The sequence below is a fragment of the Eretmochelys imbricata genome, chromosome 2 (genome assembly GCF_965152235.1).
Source record: "Eretmochelys imbricata isolate rEreImb1 chromosome 2, rEreImb1.hap1, whole genome shotgun sequence".
NCBI classification, from domain to species: Eukaryota; Metazoa; Chordata; order Testudines; family Cheloniidae; genus Eretmochelys; species Eretmochelys imbricata.
Genome location: NC_135573.1, coordinates 155,072,596 through 155,091,353, shown reverse-complemented (window position 1 = coordinate 155,091,353; position 18,758 = coordinate 155,072,596). Strand labels below are relative to the sequence as shown.

The 18,758-nt window shown below is 41.0% G+C and overlaps 1 protein-coding gene across 3 annotated transcripts in view; it reads left to right on the top strand.

Annotated features, from left to right (window-relative positions):
• Window positions 1–18,758, top strand: part of INVS (inversin) — a 215,232-nt gene that overhangs the window by 172,684 nt on the left and 23,790 nt on the right. For all 3 annotated transcript variants that reach the window (XM_077810860.1, XM_077810858.1, XM_077810859.1), the window contains exon 13: window positions 14,551–14,861. In XM_077810860.1, coding sequence (XP_077666986.1) covers window positions 14,551–14,861 — 311 coding nt within the window. The remainder of the gene's footprint in view (window positions 1–14,550; window positions 14,862–18,758) is intronic.

Below are 18,758 nucleotides of genomic sequence, written 5' to 3'. Positions count from 1 at the left end.
CCACCCCCACACCCACTCACTTCCTGATTGACTGAAAGAATAGCAAAGTGGGAACTATAATGACAAAACAATACAGAAATGAGGATTTCACATCCCAGCTATTGATAAGTGAGTTCTTGCCAGACAGGATGCTATCAAACTAAGTTTCCTTTTACATCTTCTAGGCACTTCCCTTTCTCTGGAGGCGATAGGCACTATCAGGACAGGATTGTATTCCTAAAAGCCCAATAGCACCTTCTTTCAATGTGACTAGTTTGGAACGTGAGGATGTGACTGGTCGCTTCCCAGCTTATGGCTGCCTCTGCTGCTTAGCCAAAGGCCTTAGCCTAAGCACAGGGCCTCAGACTGTCACAGTAAGAGAAGGACCTTACTCTGCCAGACAGTGATTTTGATTCTTTCTTTTATACCTCTAGAACTAGCCAAGTGATAAGAATACACCTAAATTCTTAGAGTACAGGCCTTTACCAACAGGCCTGAATATCTGTATCCTAACACTCCACCCCTTTTTTTCCTTTTTCTTTTGGGATCCTCCTGCCCAGGTATCCCTGAAAAAGCATAGGACATATGGCGACACATTTCCTGATAGGGCCAGGCATCAAGGTTGAAGGTGTCAATATTCTATTTGTCCCACTGCCCCTTGTGTAGTATAGTGCCCTGCACCTTCTCTGGTACGGGCATACCACACCTATTCCAATTAGTGTTCCAGACTTCCCATTAGAGTGGGCCTGAGAAGGTTGGGTCCAGGTTGTCTAGTACACTGCAGGGTTTGGAGGGCTTATTACATTACTTATAGGTTATCTCCCTATGCAACGTAACACAAGTACAGTTAACAATACAAAATCCACAGCAACACCGAGTCCTGACCGCTGCAGTATGGTCCAACATCCGAGACACCCCCAAAACACTGCCTCTCCTCCTTCGACGGGGTCACGATCTTATGTGTCCAGTTGCTGGCAGTTGCAACAAGCTGCCCCTGCAGGTTTTGCTTGCTTTTGTCCATATCATAAGTTCATTGAATGATCACAGAGAAATGGGATATTGTCCAAACCAGCTTGACCACTTGGTATGGAATCAGGCAGTAGGCACTGGCTTATTTACAGCAATAAGATTCACAGATCCATTTGTGCACCAAAGTCCAGATAGCAGCATATAGATGGGTATAGTTTGGTTATGGGCTGGTGTAATTGTGCCCCCAGTAATATGTACATTCTCAGCAAAACACCTTATACACAGTACACCCAATTGTCCACCCCTTGCTTAGGCCATTGATCGTGCTCCTCCATAGTCATAGGAGAGGGGTACATCCAAACATCTTCTGTTGATTTACACTATTTTACACACCCCATTGATTCCCAGTGAGCTCCTCCACTTCTCATTATTTCCATAGGGATTGTGGGGACCACCTTGGTTGCCATTCCATTTCCAGGTACCATGGTAGCTATTACACAGGTGCTGGCCTCCTAGTTGAGCATTTTGCATTCCCATACACATCTTCCCACCCCCCCCCCCCAAGGTCAGCCTTTTGAAGCCATCCCCCACCCATATCATGAGATTTTTCTGTTCATTAAAACACAACAATGCTAGCAACAAGACAAACACCACAGACAAACAACACAAAACACAGATCCATGGTATTCTGAGTTATTCTTCCACTGGCGCCAGCTTGCTTGTAGAGTGTCTGAAAAACAAAAGAAACAATTTCCACCCCCCTGGTAGGGACAGATTATTGCTTAATAATAATACCACTTTCTTTTACAAATTTCCTTGCTAATTGCAGGAAAAACAGAAGAATTACTTCCAGGCTGTCCTTATTTTGTTCTATAGTCAGGCTAGTGAATTACGCCACTCACTGGTCATTTATGACATTCATGAGGTGGTGTACCTCAGTTTCCCCTCTTGTACAACAGACCGAGTTTGCAATCGTTTCTCTGCTGTACCAAGCTTTAAGTTTATTCTCAGGTAATAGCTGAGACACAGCTTCAGATTTTAGCACTGTACACACACACACCCCTTAAGGTCAACCTGTCCCCCTTATTTTCAGGCTTGACTTGTTTTTTTCACTTCCCTTTCCTGGAGGGCCATAATCTGAGTCTTCTAGTAGCTTGTTTGCTGACCAGATGTATTCGTTATTTGCAGCTCCTTTGTGCCCATCAGCTAAGTAATTTGCACTTACACAGAGGCTTACTAGCTTGCTTCTGGATCCAAAGCTGTTAGCAGTTTAGAGAGTGTCTTAAAAGGGAAACATTCCACTTACACTAGAGTTCTGATTACTTTCCACTTTCATCTCCTGCTCCAAAACACAGAGATCTGAAAAAGAAAGCACAACTTATTGTGGCTCCTTTTGGAGCCCTATTAGGATTTTAATGAAGTACCGTGTTTTATTTGCATTTCTTTTACCCCTTTTTCCAATATACACTGCACACGTCCTGGGAAAATGCACATTCCTTCCATAGTTTAACCTCCATAACATTATATTAGCCATATTAATTTTACACAAGGTGTAACTGCCTCCCCCACGCCCACAGAGTTTTCATGCACCCACCAAAGCAACAATCTAATCCCCCAGAGCCATCCCAAGGCTCAGTGTTCCCATCATTCCTCCCCTTTTCCTTTTCTTTTACCTGTGCACACACACAAAATTCTCTTTTGCCTAACATCCCTTGCACTGTGATTACTCTTTTTACACAACTGTACTCCGATTACACTTCCATCTTGTACAACTAGACACAACCAGGGGCAGCCAAGTTAAGTTCCAATAGAAACGCCTTCCATCCTTTAGTGACTTTGATTACATTACCCAAAAGTCAAATAATTTTGATCAGATTCTCTCTCTGCCTGCAGCAATCCCTTATAGACCATTTCTATGGGAAAAGGGCCCATTTTCCCCTCAGAATAGCTGTAAAGGCTTCTGGGGACAGAAGCACAGTGGTGGTAGTAGCCACTCGACCTGACCCCCTTGGATAATTTAACTACCAAGCTTCCATCCAATGTGACTGCACAGAGTTGCACATACAATTACATTTATATAACTGGGTTTTATCATTAAACAAAAACTTCCTTCTTCACATCTCACATAAGTATCCAAAGTACCCTCCATTAAAACTTCAGAAAAACAAAAGTGTGGAAAGGCAGGTTGCACTCTGAAACTTTTTTTTTCCCCCTTCTTTCTCTCCACTCCCCCAGGACCAAGTCCCAGCTCCAGTCTCTAAAGGTAGTCTGTTAACTCTGCTTTTGACTTTAAACCCTGTTGTGCCAAATCATCTTTCACTACCCCTAACTAATTTACAACTCTTCAGCAGCCCTTGCTGAAGCAGCACAAAACTTGAAAGATTACTGGCAGCTTCCCATAATGCTGCCCTTACTTCAAACCTCTCACAAGCAGACTGAAGTGCCTCCTTTCCCTGGAAGGCATTCAGTCCCTATGGGCAAGGGACCTTCTTCCACTACCCATATACCAAGGAGGGTGGGCTCCTCAGCCACACCCCATCCCTCTGGGTCCCCTAACACTTCCTCCATTTCCTTTTTAATCTCATCCCAGGTTGACCCCTGCACCTGATATGGGCCCTGGTTCTTCCTTATCCATTTATCCAAAAAATCCTTTACCCTGGCTTGCCAGAACCCGCAACTATCATCACGAGAGTTCGCGATACCCCCTGCAAGCAGCTGCGTGGAATGTTGGGGAGGGGACTTACAGGGTGCCACTCATCTATCCAATGCGATGCATCCAAGTCACGGCACCAAGATGTTAGGGGGCTTATTCCTTCACCCACTCACTTCCCTGGTCCTTCTCGCATGAACAGAGAGCAACAATACTCGAAGTCCAAAGGTGCAAACAATTCAAGGTTTATTGGGGTGAACTTCCATCAAGCATGATTCCAGTTTCCTTCCTTAGTATCCTCCTTCCCAGCTCTGACACCACAGAGCCTTACACCTGTGTCCCTGTTCCCATTTCTGCCCTTAGCCAAACATGATTCCAATTTCCTTACCCCCATTCTCTGTTCCCACTTCCCCCTTTAGCAAAACATGATTCCAATTTCCTTACCCATATTCCCTGTTCCCATCTCCCCCTTTAGCAAAACATGATTCCAATTTCCTTACCCACATTCTCTGTTCCCATCTCCCGCACCCATACACCCACCCCCACACCCACTCACTTCCTGATTGACTGCAGACTATATAGTAAAACTTGAATTCTGCTTAGCTATACCTTAACCAATCATTTTCCTGAAATTTAACTAACCAATCCTAACATATTGTAACATGATTATGTAACCAATTATATCCCACCACCTTAATTAGTTTACACCCAGCAAAATTAATTATACAGCAGACAGGAACAATCACAGAACCAGACAGAGATTATACAGACAAAGAATAGCAAAGTGGGAACTATAATGACAAAACAATACAGAAATGAGGATTTCACATCCCAGCTATTGATAAGTGAGTTCTTGCCAGACAGGATGCTATCAAACTAAGTTTCCTTTTACATCTTCTAGGCACTTCCCTTTCTCTGGAGGCGATAGGCACTATCAGGACAGGATTGTATTCCTAAAAGCCCAATAGCAATGTGGGAAATAGCAATTTCTTTCAATGTGACTAGTTTGGAACGTGAGGATGTGACTGGTCGCTTCCCAGCTTATGGCTGCCTCTGCTGCTTAGCCAAAGGCCTTAGCCTAAGCACAGGGCCTCAGACTGTCACAGTAAGAGAAGGACCTTACTCTGCCAGACAGTGATTTTGATTCTTTCTTTTATACTTCTAGAACTAGCCAAGTGATAAGAATACACCTAAATTCTTAGAGTACAGGCCTTTACCAACAGGCCTGAATATCTATATCCTAACAGGCATGGGCCAGCCACAGGGTTTTAATTGCACTGTCAACATACTCTAAGACAACTGCCACTGTGGTCCCTAAGGGCGGTCCACACTGGAGCTGGGAGTGAGCCTCCCAGCCCAAGTAGACAGACTTGAGCTAGCACATTGAAAGTAGCAGTGAGGATATTGCAGCTCCAGCGGAGACTCAGGTTAGTCTCCCAAACTCAGACTCAGGGGGTCAGGTGGGCTTGAGAGCTCAAGCTGCTGCCCAAGCCAAAACATCCACACTGCTGTTTTTAGCACGCTAGCTTGAGCCCTGTTAGCACAAGTCTGTCTTCTCAGGCTCACTCCCAGCTGCACTGTAGACATACCCTAAGGTCCATACAGCAGTTGGAGCACTAGGCATTCGCACTCCACAACCTCTCATTTTTCCAGTGTATGTGTTTGGATGGTATTTTATCTGTGCTTGTGGAAGGAGGAGGTTGATTTTGGTTGTGATTTATTCTTGCCATCTATATTCTCCTCTGTGATCTGTCCAGTTGTGGGTTTAGTCCTAGGAAAATGCCATTGTGAGAAGAAGATGTTATCAAAGAGGGGGTATCCAGTTGGACCTCATTATGGTCAGGATTGGACTCAGTTTGGTCTCTTCTGATAAGATACTCGACAACTGCATTCCTGTCCCTGAAGATGCTTTGTCCCTCCCCCAAGAATCTAATCCTGGGCTAGTGTTTCTGTAATGTCCTTTTGGAGTGTAGGTGTCTTGAAGGATTGTAAATGGGTAAATATTTTGTGTGGGATCTTGGACCCAGGTGGTTAAGTGTCTTGCAAATCAGAATTAGGCCTTCAAACTTACACTAGATACAGAGCCCGAGGAGTATTGGTGTGATGTATCTGTCAGTATATGTGTTGCTCTGTATTGCTGTAGCATCAGCTTCCTTTTGTCAGTTATGTTCATCCTCAGATAAAGTGAGTTGCAGTAGTCTAACCTATAGGTGACAAACACGTGGATAGTAATGGTGAATTCCTTTTCTGAGAGGAAAGGCCATTGTGTTCTGGCTAGCCAAATATAAAAAAACACTTCTAGGCACTAATACTATCAGTGTTTCTAGGAGCAATGACAGGTTTCAGAGTAGCAGCCATGTTAGTCTGTATTCGTAAAAAGAAAAGGAGTACTAGTGGCACCTTAGAGACTAACCAATTTATTTGAGCATAAGCTTTCGTGAGCTACAGCTCACTTCATCAGATGCATCCGATGAAAGCTCAAATAAATTGGTTAGTCTCTAAGGTGCCACTAGTACTCCTTTTCTTTTAGGAGCAATGAGGAATTCAACAAGGCCTGAAGTTTTGAGCATCAGTTTTCAGACACCTTCAGCTGAGAGTGAGGTCTGTGTTGTAAGTTTCCCACCTGTTCTTAGCACCATCACTCTCGAATTCCTCAGATTCTGTCCAAGCCAGCTGCTCTTCTTACACTCATTGAGACATGTAGGTGATGGCAAAGGAGAAAGAGACATAGAGATAAGTGTTTTGAGCATACTGTTAGCACTAGAGTCCATGGCGTTTTGCTACCTCTGAGTCATTTTGTGTATGATGAAGAGGACGGGGATAATACATACAGGAACTCATGTGTTAGCCCTGTTGGTAATGTACTCATCACAGCACCTTGTGAGCTGTCTGGGGGAAATGAATGGATCAAGTAGTGCTGTTTCAGCCACTCCTGTCAGTTTCTTTTATGCGGCGAAGTAGCCCTTCATGATCAAGAGTGACGAATGCTGCTAAGATTCAAGGAAATGTGAAAATGGAATTGTGGTGCCTGTGCAAGGCTATCATTAGTCCATCCATCAGGCCCAGGCGGGCTGCCTCTATGTCATGTTTTGGCCTGTCGCCTGATTGAGAGGCATCTAGGATGTTGGAGGAAGTTAGGTGCTTGTGTCCATCACTTAAGTCTCTCCGTGACACTGCAAAGGTTCTGGGGGTGAGGGGGTGGTTTGGTTCCTTAGGCTGTTGTGATCAATGTATTTGACATTCTGAACATTTCAAAACCCTTTTGACATTTCAGACCAGACTGGAAAAGAATTTCAGTGACTCTCCTCATGTATAATTCCTTCCTTAGATTATCTTCATGAATGCAACATAACATCTCTGTGACAGGTTCGGTCACAGAGACCCCCTTGGACTGTCACCTGATGTGCTGCAACTACCTCTGAGCCGGTTTTCTCTGGTGGCTTGGGACTCCAGAACCCTGCCTTGTTGATCCAGACACTCTAGTCTGCTGCAACAGAGACACAGGGTCTGAACCACGCCACCAAAGCTGCAGACTTAACTGAAAACAGCTCAGCAAGTACTCCTGTCTCCAGCACCCAGACACCCATTTCCCAATGGGATTCAAACCCCAATTAAATCCATTTTACTCTGTATAAAGCTTATACAGGGTAAACTCATAAATGTCTGCCCTCTATAGCACTGATAGAGAGATATGCACAGCTGTTCGCTCCCCCAGGTATTAATCACTTATTCTGGGTTAATTAATAAAGAAAAGTGATTTTATTAAGTATAAAAAATAGGATTTAAGTGGTTTCAAGTAATAACAGACAGAACAAAGTAAATTACCAAACAAAATAAAATAAAACACACAAGTCTAAGCCTAATACATTTAAGAAACTGAATACAGCTAAATCACACCCTCAGAGGTGTTCCAATAAGCTTCTTTCACAGACTAGACTCCTTCTTAGTCTGGGCCCAATCCTTTCCCCTGGTACAGTCCCTGTTAGTTCCAGCTCAGGTGGTAACTAGGCGTTTTCTCATAACTGGCGCCCCCTTTGTTCTGTTCCACCCCCTTTTATAGCTTTGGCACAAGGTGGGAATCTTTTGTCTCTCTGGGTCCCCCACCCCTCCTTCTAAATGTAAAAGCACCAGGTTTAAGATGGATTCCAGTATCATGTGTCATGGTCACGTGTCACTGTAAGACCTCATTCTTCATTACCCAGGTCAGGTACACAAGAAGGCTTGCAGGTAAATAAACCCATTCACAACCAATTGTCCTAGTCAGTGGGAGCCTAAGCCACCATTAATGGCCCACACTTTGCATAATTTCAGTAGGACCTCAGAGTAATACTTCATATTTCTAGTTTCAGATACAAGAATGATACATACAAACAAATAGGATGAACACACTCAGTAGATTATAAGCTTTGTAATTTTACCTTACAAGTGACCTTTTGCATAAAGCATATTCCAGTTACATCATTATTTACACTCATAAGCATATTTTCATAAAACATATGTAGTGCAGCGTCACAGTTTCTTTCCTCATGCTTCATGGAATCATTTAAAATACATTACCAGCAAACGTTGACTCATTTTGAACAGACCAGTAATGATGAACTAGGGATGAGACATCTCTCTGTCTCTGGTCATCCGTCAAATATCATCCTTTTGATCACATCCTCATGTGTTTCTTGTATCAACTCCTGAATGTTCTCAGTAGAGACTGGTAGGTTTTCAGTCAGCATGAGCACTTACAGTCTTATAGGCCATCCTACTGTCAGCTTCAGATAAATGTGCCCTAGAGAGTGCATCTGCCGTAACAAAAGTCTTACCAAGCACCTGCATTAGGATAAACTGGTACCTCAGGATTCTCTGTTTTTGAATTTGTATGTATGGCAGAGGGGCGGGGTGATTACATTAGTCAAGGGCTTGGTAACAAATGGCTTCTAAAAATTTATTTTCAGTTTCTATTTCAGATTGTTTACCATGAACATATACTTAAAAACCTTTCTTACCCAAATAGTGCAGCAAGCATCTCTCTTCTTCTATGGGCAGTTTTGTTTCACTTTTCATCATTGTTCTGGAAGCAAAAGCAATTGGAGTTCCATCCTTTAATAAAGCAGCAACCACTGTTCTTTGTGAGGCATCAATAGTCAGTTTAACTGGTTAGTTTTAAAGAGAGTAATACAAGACTTCTTGTCTCTTCTTCACTCTTTTCATGGGCTTCATTTCTCATAGGCATTCAAATTCTTAATATAGCAACTCTGAAATAGCCTTAAGATACATAGTGCTTACCACACAAGTAGTACCATTGGCTTCACTGGGACTCCTCACTTGCATAAGGGTTGTAAGATCAGGCCATAAACTGTCATTACTATGTATATTTGTGGCAAAACTGTTATATAACCATCTCTAGGAATCTCTGTAGAAAACGGTCACCTACTTGTACCTGTTGTTCTTCTGGTGCAGATGTGAATTCCATGCAGGTGTGTGCACACCCTGCGCACTGGAGCTAGAGAGTTTTGCCTAGCAGTACCCACCTGTCCTGGCCATTTAAGGACAGCACTGCCCCAACCCCCTCAGTTCCTTAGCTCCGAACATCAGAAGTACAGACTCTGATGCAGAGGGGACAGAGGGCAGATCATGGAAGACAGGTCTGTACCACATTTCGAAGAACAACAGTTACAGGTAGAGGTAACTGTTTTTTCTTCTTTGAGTAGATGCAGCTGTGTATTCCAAGTGGCTGACTCACAAGCCGTACTTGCAAGAGGTGAGGCTCCGAGTCTGTTTAAAGAAGGACTGCAGGACTGCCTTCCCGAAGTTTGCATCCGATTTGGATGCAGCTATAATGGCATAGTGGTTTGAAAAAGTATGCACAGAGGGCCAAGAGGCTGCCCGGCAAATGTCCAATATAGGAATGTCATTTAGAAATGCTGTTGATGTCGCCTGATCTCTGGTGGAATGAGCTTGTACCCCTTGAGGGGCCTGAACTACTTCATATGCCGTCATGGTACAGGAAATTATCTGTTTGGAGATTATCTGTGCAGAGACTGTTTGACCTTTCACTTGGTCCACATTGTTAGGATATAGATATTCAGGCCTGTCCGTAAAGGCCTGTACTCTAAGAATTTAGATGTATTCTTATCACTTAGCTAGTTATAGAGATATAAAAGAAAGAATCAAAATCATTGTCTGCCGGTGTAAGGTCTTTCTCTTACTGTGACAGTCTGAGGCCCTGTGCTTAGGCTAAGGCCTTTGGCTAAGCAGCAGAGGCAGCCATAAGCTGGGAAGCGACCGGTCACATCCTCACGTTCCAAACTAGTCACATTGAAAGAAGGTGCTATTGGGCTGTTAGGAATACAGTCCTGTCCTGATAATGCCTATCACCTCCAGAGACAGGGAAGTGCCTAGAAAATGAAAAAGGAAACTTAGTTTGATAGCATCCTGTCTGGCAAGAACTCACTTATCAATAGCTGGGATGTGAAATTCTCACTTCTGTATTGTTTTGTCATTATAGTTCCCACTTTGCTATTCTTTGTCTGTATAATCTCTGTCTGGTTCTGTGATTGTTTCTGTCTGCTGTATAATTAATTTTGCTGGGTGTAAACTAATTAAGGTGGTGGGATATAATTGGTTACATAATCATGTTACAATATGTTAGGATTGGTTAGTTAAATTTCAGGAAAATGATTGGTTAAGGTATAGCTAAGCAGAATTCAAGTTTTACTATATAGTCTGCAGCCAATCAGGAAGTGGATGGGTGTGGGAAATGGGAACAGGGAATCGGGGTGGGGAAATTGGAATCATGTTTGGCTAAGGGGGTGGAATGGGAACAGGAACACAGGTGTAAGGCTCTGTGGTGTCAGAGCTGGGAAGGGGGACACTAAGGAAGGAAACTGGAATCATGCTTGCTGGAAGTTCACCCCAATAAACATCGAATTCTTTGCACCTTTGGACTTTGGGTATCGTTGCTCTTTGTTCATGCAAGAAGGACCAGGCAAGTAAGTGGGTGAAGGAATAAGCCCCCTAACACACATGTGAAACAAACAGATGAGGTGAGGAACAGAAAGGTTTAGTTCTATCCAAATAAATGTTAAATATCACCTGACATCCAAAGAGCAAAAACATATATCTTTTAGCCTAGAAGAATTTTATTTCAGATTAATAAAAATTGACAACAGTATTTGATATAATGTCTCTGTGAGAATAAGAACGTAGTGAATGACTCTCTAATGTTTTGCACATGAACTGAAACTGAAAATTGCATTTTCTTCCAGCTGTCCTTCCTTATTGTAGGGAGACCTCTCTACATTTAAGGGAACAAGATAGAGTAAACAATAATCCATCTTTTAGAATTTGCTACTTCATTTTGTTCCAGAATCCATTCTTTGTTTTACATCCCTTTTGCTTGCAAATATATGAACTAAGTATAAATTTACTGTCCTCTGGAGTCTGCAGACATTCTGAAACAACAGCTTTGAGAGATGTGAACTGCCCATTCATCTCAATGGGTTGTTAACAATGAAACATAACAGGGACAGCTTAAATGGAAATGTTATTAAGTATTTCACTTCTGATGCATTAATTAGCATAAATATCCAGCTAATATACTTATCTGTTGTTGGATGTAGTGGCAGATGCCAGGGCAGGGCTCAGAGAGGTAACTTATTACTGTTGAGGTCTGGGGAATGAGGAATTCTACACCTGCCATCTCCAAAATTTAAAATCACCACCTCTCCTCCCTGTAAAGGAGGAGGAGAAGCATCTTTTACTGAATAACAAAGCCTGAATTTACTCTTGTTTGTCAAAAACCTCAAACTACCTTCTGTGCCTTTGTGGGCGCCAAAAGACCCAACTGTCTCCTATTCAGCAGTCAAAACAACCAGCTTCTCCTCAACAACTTCTACAAGGTAATAATGGATTTTCAATACAAAATTCGACAGCACATTCCAATTGAAGATTTTGGCGCAGTGTAAAATAAACTGAATTTAATCTCAAAATAAATAAAATAAATCACAAGGTAAACTCTCCTGATTGGAGAGTGAGGGAGAGTGAGATCGGCACAGTGCCACATAATTCTGAGGTAAAACTGACATAAAGTACCTCTACAGGAAGAAAAACTATCATTTATTTCTTCTCAGTCAAGTGTTCATTTTAAAACTTTTTAATTAGCCTAGTGTTGCAGTTACAATCTTTTGTGTTGTTCTGCTAGTCAACAGATAGACTTGAATTCAGAGTGACAAGGTTCAGGCTACTCGTGGGTTGATTGTATATTGCCTGTGTCATTTCTTTTATGGACTGAATTGTGGATTCAAGTAGTAGGCTGTTTGCTTCTCCGGAAGAAAGGAAAAAAACTGTTCCGTGAATAGTAAGGTCTAATTTATCAGATCAAATGGCAGAGTAACGGCAGTGAGATCTATACTGTACATGAGACAGACACCCACACATTGTCTATTTGTGCAATGCCAATATTATTATTTGAAACCAGCCACTGTTATCAATGCCGGAGGGAATGCTGAAGTACCTCAACCTGCCAGGAGTGCAGTTTGTAGATCCATTAACAGTATTTCAGGCACCCGGGTTCAATCAGCTTCTTCTGCAGAACATACATGCTAAGATAGCAGTGACAGATAAAGTTAAGGCTTCTCCCTGACAGATCACACTGAAATGACACGTACTGGCATTGATATGAATCACAGGAACTGATGATGACATGCTGCATAACTAACCTGTCATATGCCGTGCTGTGAGCTAATGTGTCAACAGTCCACAAACCATGTTACAGCATTGGAAACAAATTAAAATATCAGAGGGCTATGTGATCTGACATTTACCACCTGTCCATTTTTATAGGAAGAATTGTCACTTTATTTTATAACCTCAGCTTAGTTTTCTATTTATAAAAACAAGTGCACGATAATGTTGCCACAGATTATGGGATTTATTCCAGTTCTGAGGAAAAACCTTCAGAGTTTAAAAGTGGTGCAATTCCACTTGTATTTATTTTTAATCTTGGCCAGAATCATCTTTCATACCTATTCAATGTTTATTTTCAAAGACTCCATTTTTAAAATCAAATATATTATTTTATGGGTAAAATAAGTGTACACAACTTTCGAATTCACAACTCTGGTTTGAAATATTTTGCATTTGTATAAGATATATCAATTTTTGCAAAAGAAGGCTACATGATTTGATCTACAAACATGACTAATTTGAAGCACTGCTTCAGGATTAATTCAAAACACAGCTACTCGGATCTTACTCCTTGTCTGTTGCTCTGATTGTCAACCCCTCTTTGAATCTCAACTCTGGCACCGCATTTCATACTGTCTCTAAATCAAGCTTTTTGTCCTCACCTTTCCTTCCACTCTTCTATTTATTATTTTGGGACTATGGGCACCACATTGTTATTCAGTCAATATTGGGGCCCATTGTGTTAGTCATTGCGCATACACCGAGTATGAGAGACGGTTCCTGTCCCGAGGAGCTTCCCACTTAAATAGACAAGAAAGACAACAGAGAAGCAAAATGTTAGAATTACTTCTGAAAAATGTTGTCTAATCATGGTGTTCCCTTCCCTCTCCGCTCTGCCAGCCTTAAACACCCAGCTGCTTCTCCCACAATGATCTGCTCTCTCTTCCATTATGCCACCTACATGCAGAATGCCCTCCCTGAACCTGAGCTGAAGATGACCATCTCCACCTCTAAATTCCTCCTCAAGAGCCACTTCTGCTGCAACAAGAAATTGGCCAACTAATGATGGGTAGATTGTACAGCAACTGGCAATAGCTCATTCAATTTATTAATTATTTAATAAAAGAGAAAAAGCCTTTGAACCGAACTGGAATAATCAAGCTATGCACATTTGCTTGTTTATGGCCTACATAACCATGTGACTGTTCCTCTCCCCTCCCCCCATTCCTTCCTATTGTTTGTTGCACTCACTTTGTGCCTTTTTTTACATTAGATTTTCAACCTTTTGCAGTAGGAATCATGTTGCCTGATGTGTTTGTACAGTTCTGAGCACAATGGGGCCTTATCCTGGCTGGGACCTCTCGACACTACAGCAGAATAAGTAATAGTTCTAATAATAGCATTGGCGGCATGAAGAAATAAAGTATGGGAAATTGCTTCAACGGGGAGAAAAAATCAGACAGCTTTATATCAGGATCGAGTAGTTTTTATAATATATGGTTACCATTTTTAGAATTTGAACAAAATAAATATACAGATAATAAGAGATTGACCAAACACAAATCAGTCTTTTAAAGGTAACAATACAGGTTATGAATAAGATTTATTATCTGTATTGAAAGTTTGTATATGTTAATGTTAACAATTAACACAAAAAGTTAAAAAAGTAAAGTAGAATGTTCCATGCATTCATTTGCATTGTTTCTAAGTGTTACTTGTTTTCAGATTATTTCTTCATTTTATACAGATATTTTAATTTGTATTACAACTATTTCTTTGCACATGTAGACTTGTCCTTATGTTAGTGTATTTTTTTTAGTAAATAATTCATAAGAGAACTTTTAAACAAGTAAACATCAAGGTTTTTTCAATAAAACTAAAACAAAAAGGGAGGTTTAATTCTGATTGTGGTTTCTATTTTTGGGACCTTGACTTTATAAAAAGTTCCAGTGGTTTAAATAAAGGTGCAAAATCTATTTCATTAAAATGGTTCAAACCTCTGTGAGATGGACTTAAACCTGACTTCTATCAATTTACCTTAATTCAGCTACTGCCCAAATTCAGTTGTTACATTTTGTCAAGCAGAAATGTTTCAGCACCATATGCACCTGTTCCTTTAGTGGGCAGTGCTGAAAATAAAAGCATGAAAAACCTAGACTATCAAGCTCATACTGTGATTTATGTCAAGTTTCCACTGATGATGGAATCATTTTCAGAAACATGCTGTAATATTTGGTCTTTGTTAACATTTATAATATTGACTTTAATTATAGGAAACGTGAAGAAGAAAATAAGAGGAAAGAAGCAGAACTGCGGAAGGGAATGCAGAACCTGGTACTCAATAGGGTGCAAGTACAGCCACATCCTGCAAATAGAGAGAAGAGTAACAGAACTCCTAGCACTCCACAGCTGTCCAGTAAACAAATTGATGTGCATAGTTACAGGCTTTTCTGCGGTAGCATTTCTCAAAACCAGGCAGGGAAAAACAATAGAGGATCACCTGCAACCTCTCAAAACAAAACAACACCAAAGGAAAAATGTCTGTCTGCAGAGCTACCGGGTGAAGATCACAAAAACCAAAAAGGTTTGTAATCAATGAATTGGCCAGACTGACTAGGCAGTGGCTGTCTAGTGATAGTCTATAGATGGGCTCTGTCTGACCAGTTCCATCTTGAGAGCAAGCATATTGTGCTCCCTTTTTGTTCTTTTATCGTTTAAGACAGACATACAGGATACTAATATATTCATTGGAATATGAACCACATTTTAGTATGCAAGTTCTGTCAGTTTCCATGGTCATAATTACAAATATTTATTATGTGTTTTAGACTTAATATTCAAAGTGTTTCAAGACAAGTGATTGGTAGTTTATCGGTGTTCTGTTTCAAATAAAGGGAACTGAAAGATAAAAGTTATCACTTAAACACCCGCCTTTATCTTCTGTTCTTTTTGTCAATTATTTCCTATCATAGCTGATAAGTGGATATATATTGTTTTATGTAAATAGCTGTGTTCCTCTCCTAAGCAATTAGTACTAAGTACAGTGTTGCTTTACTTTAAGAAAAAACATATTTGGAATTCCTGTGGGTTTCTGGTGAACTTCAGTGGGGAAATTTTATATATAGACAGAGTGTGCAAGGTGAAGGTCCCCAGCGCATAGAAGGACTGTGCAGGCTGCTCCCAATGACAGGGCACTCCTATTGTGCCCCATTCCAGTTGGGATACTTTGCATCCTGGCGGCAGTAGGAGGAAGCAGAGCTTGTGCTTCCCTGAGAACAAGAACTGTGACTCCCTCTCCACCATTGTTCAAGAGGTGCTGGGAGGCATCACGTTCCTTAATGTCCCCCCAACATTTCCACATACACCTTTCCCTAGCCCCCAAATACCGGTGCAAATGTCAGTCAAGGGAAACAGCAAGATTAGTTCCTCTTAAAAGGGTTATAATCTTCTATCTTACTAAGAAAAGATTTACCCAGCAGGAGAGCTAAAAGTACACATACATTAGAATTGTTTGATCTGAATTTCCAGTGCATATTTAGCAATCCAAAAAAGAAATAACAAAATATTATCCAAACACAATTAGTGATTGGGCCACTAGTGGGAAAAACTATTTAATAACCTCTTGGTTTGTAAGACTAGTTCATGCATTGAATCTGCATTGTAGCTACATCACAGAAGAATTATACAGGTGTAATTGAGGGCATTGTAAGAGCCTACTGCTCTCCAGCAATCTCAGACCCCAAGAACTCCTGGTAGTCTCTCATGTAAAATTAACCCCACCTCCTGTCTGTTCTTCAGACAACTGGAAGTCTATTACCATGGAGCAAAGAAAAAGGAAGTTAAGGATCTGTTTCTTCTGCGTCATCACCCAAACTCCTTTACCTTGGGAGCAGGTTAACGGCCTACTAGACAGCATAGTTAATTGACCTTATAGCAAAACCAGACAAAAGATTTCTCTCTTAGCCAGATGTTTGCATGATAGGGCTATATAATTGGGTAATGATAAACAAATAGTAATGTAAATCTCGGCATATACAGTAAATGCCGTCTCTCATAAACACCACATTAAAATATTACGGTTGCAAATATAAAGAACTAAAGAAAATTAAGACTTGCCAGAGATAAGGTTTTCCATTGCAGAATGAATATGTGTGGCAGAGACAGAGAGAAATGTGGGATGGTGAAGGTAAGGGAGGGAAAAGGAAAGGGACAAAAAGCTTGAAAGATGCAGAAAAAATGAGGAAAGGGAACAAGAAAAAACAGAAGTATAAAAAATGTAAAAGAAGTGTGAATACCCTTTTCTTTCAACCCCTCCTTTGCCAAAACTCTCCTGTGACATTTCCCTGAGTCTCACCAAAATCATCTTTCAGGATTTGCTCACAGTGACATGTCCCTACAGTTGACTTTTTATAAAATGCAAGTATCATAAAAATCAGGTTTCCATCTTTCATAGCCAAAATTTAGTTACAAAGTCTATTATTTAAGCTCTCAAACCAGTTAACTTCCAGTTAGCCCCCTGATAAAAAAAAGCACACAACCCCCACCCCCAAAAAAGGGTAATAAGCTTCTAAAATGACAGGAATGTGCTGATAAAAGGTTTATTGTAATTGTGTCCGTCCCAGGATTTGAGAGAGACTAGGTGGGAGAGTTAATATCTTTTATTGGACCAACTTCTCTTGTTGAGAGAGACGAGCTTTCGAGTTTACAGGGAGCTCTTCTTCAGGTCCGGGAAACTCAATCAGAGTGTCACAGATAAATACAATGTGGAACAGATTGTTTAGCATAAGTGGTGAACACATATTTCAAAGTGTTGTGGCCCATTAGCACCACTCCAATCTTAGGGAGGAAAGAAAGGGAGGGGAGGGAAGAAAGCAGCTGAGGGATGGGGTTTGTTAGTGGGTTATAGATTGTTGTAATAAACCATAAGTCCAGTGTCTCTCTTCCATAATTCCAATGTCCATGATTTTAGTATCTAGCAAAGTTATGAATTTAAGCTCCCAGGCTCATCTTTTGAAAGTGTTGTGCAGATTTCCTTTGAGGATGAGGCCTGGCAGATCAGATATGTAGAGACTGATCATTTAGTGAAAAGTGTTCACCCACAGGTAATAGAGTGTTTTTGTCTTCTATCTTTTTCCTGTGTGAGTTCATTTGAGAGCATAATGATTGTCCGATTTCACCTACATAGTTGCTATTGGGGCATTTAGTACCTTGGATGAGGTACACCATGTGTTGCGAAAGGCATGTGTAGTAACCGTGGATCTTGAAAGGTGTGTGGTGGGGGGTGTTGATCATTGTAGCAGTGGAGATATGTCTGCAGTTTTTCCATCTGTTGTTTGGTCAGAGTCTGGTGATGCTTTGTATTGGTGTGCCCTGGTCTGTGTGGAGCTTGCTTCTGATGATGAGCTTGGAGAGGTTGGGATGCCAGAGAACTAGATGCAATAAGAGTCAAACTCTGAAGCCCGTAATCAGTTCTTATTTGGGCTAAACTCTCATAGATCTCAAAGTTTTACCTGAATAAGTACCAAATTGGGAATGCAGGATTTAGTCTTAAGGGGCAGATCCTGTAGTCTTTACTCAGACAAAAATCCATTAAATGCAGTGGGGTCCAAGATTTGGCCTTCAGCGAGTATCAAGTTCTTGCTTCCCAACAGAAAGCCATCTGCCTTTTAGAAAGGATCTGCTTAGGATTTGGTCCAAAATAAATGACTGAATCTGGCACTTTGGAAGGAACTCCAGCATAGTGATTATAAGTTGCTTTTTTGCACCTGCTATTAATGTATAAAAATTAAAATAAAAGAAACGTTAGTTAAAGGCTCCTATCTTCACTCTGCTCTTCACTCAGGCAGTCCTATTTCCGGTCTTCACTCTCTCTCTCATGTGAAGCAGCAGAAATGCCTATTAGTTCTCAGAGCAGAGAGAATTTTACAGACCACTCTTCACATGCCAGGGTGTACTCGCCAGTCATTATCTCCTGGTTTCCCTACTCAGAAAAAGCTCACTTCATTCTTATATATGGTCTATAGCTTTTAGAACCATTTTGTTTTTCTCCATTTTGTTTTGAATTTGACCATTTTCAATTCCTTCTCCTCTTAGTTACTTGCCTAATGACTGAAAGTTCTGTAGCAAATTATTTTTAACCATAATAGTGAGTCATGGTTGACTTCAGTTCAGGTTCTATCTATTATACTCATGGTGCAAACAGCAGGTCACCCAGAGATTTCAATATGATGGATTCTATTTTTAAAGGGTTGTCTCACTTTTCCTTATCAAGATAGGAATGAATCTGTTGGGGAATCAGAGATATTGTTCTGACAATACTGGAAATGTACTTGTGTACTTAGTATTAGCCCATGCCTGCTCATATTGATGTTGGTGGGAGTTTTGCCTGTGACTTCACTGGGAGCAGGATAATGCCTTTAGTCACAGTCATATTATGTTCATAGAACCATCCTATTTTGATCTTTTTAGGAGATAAATGTAT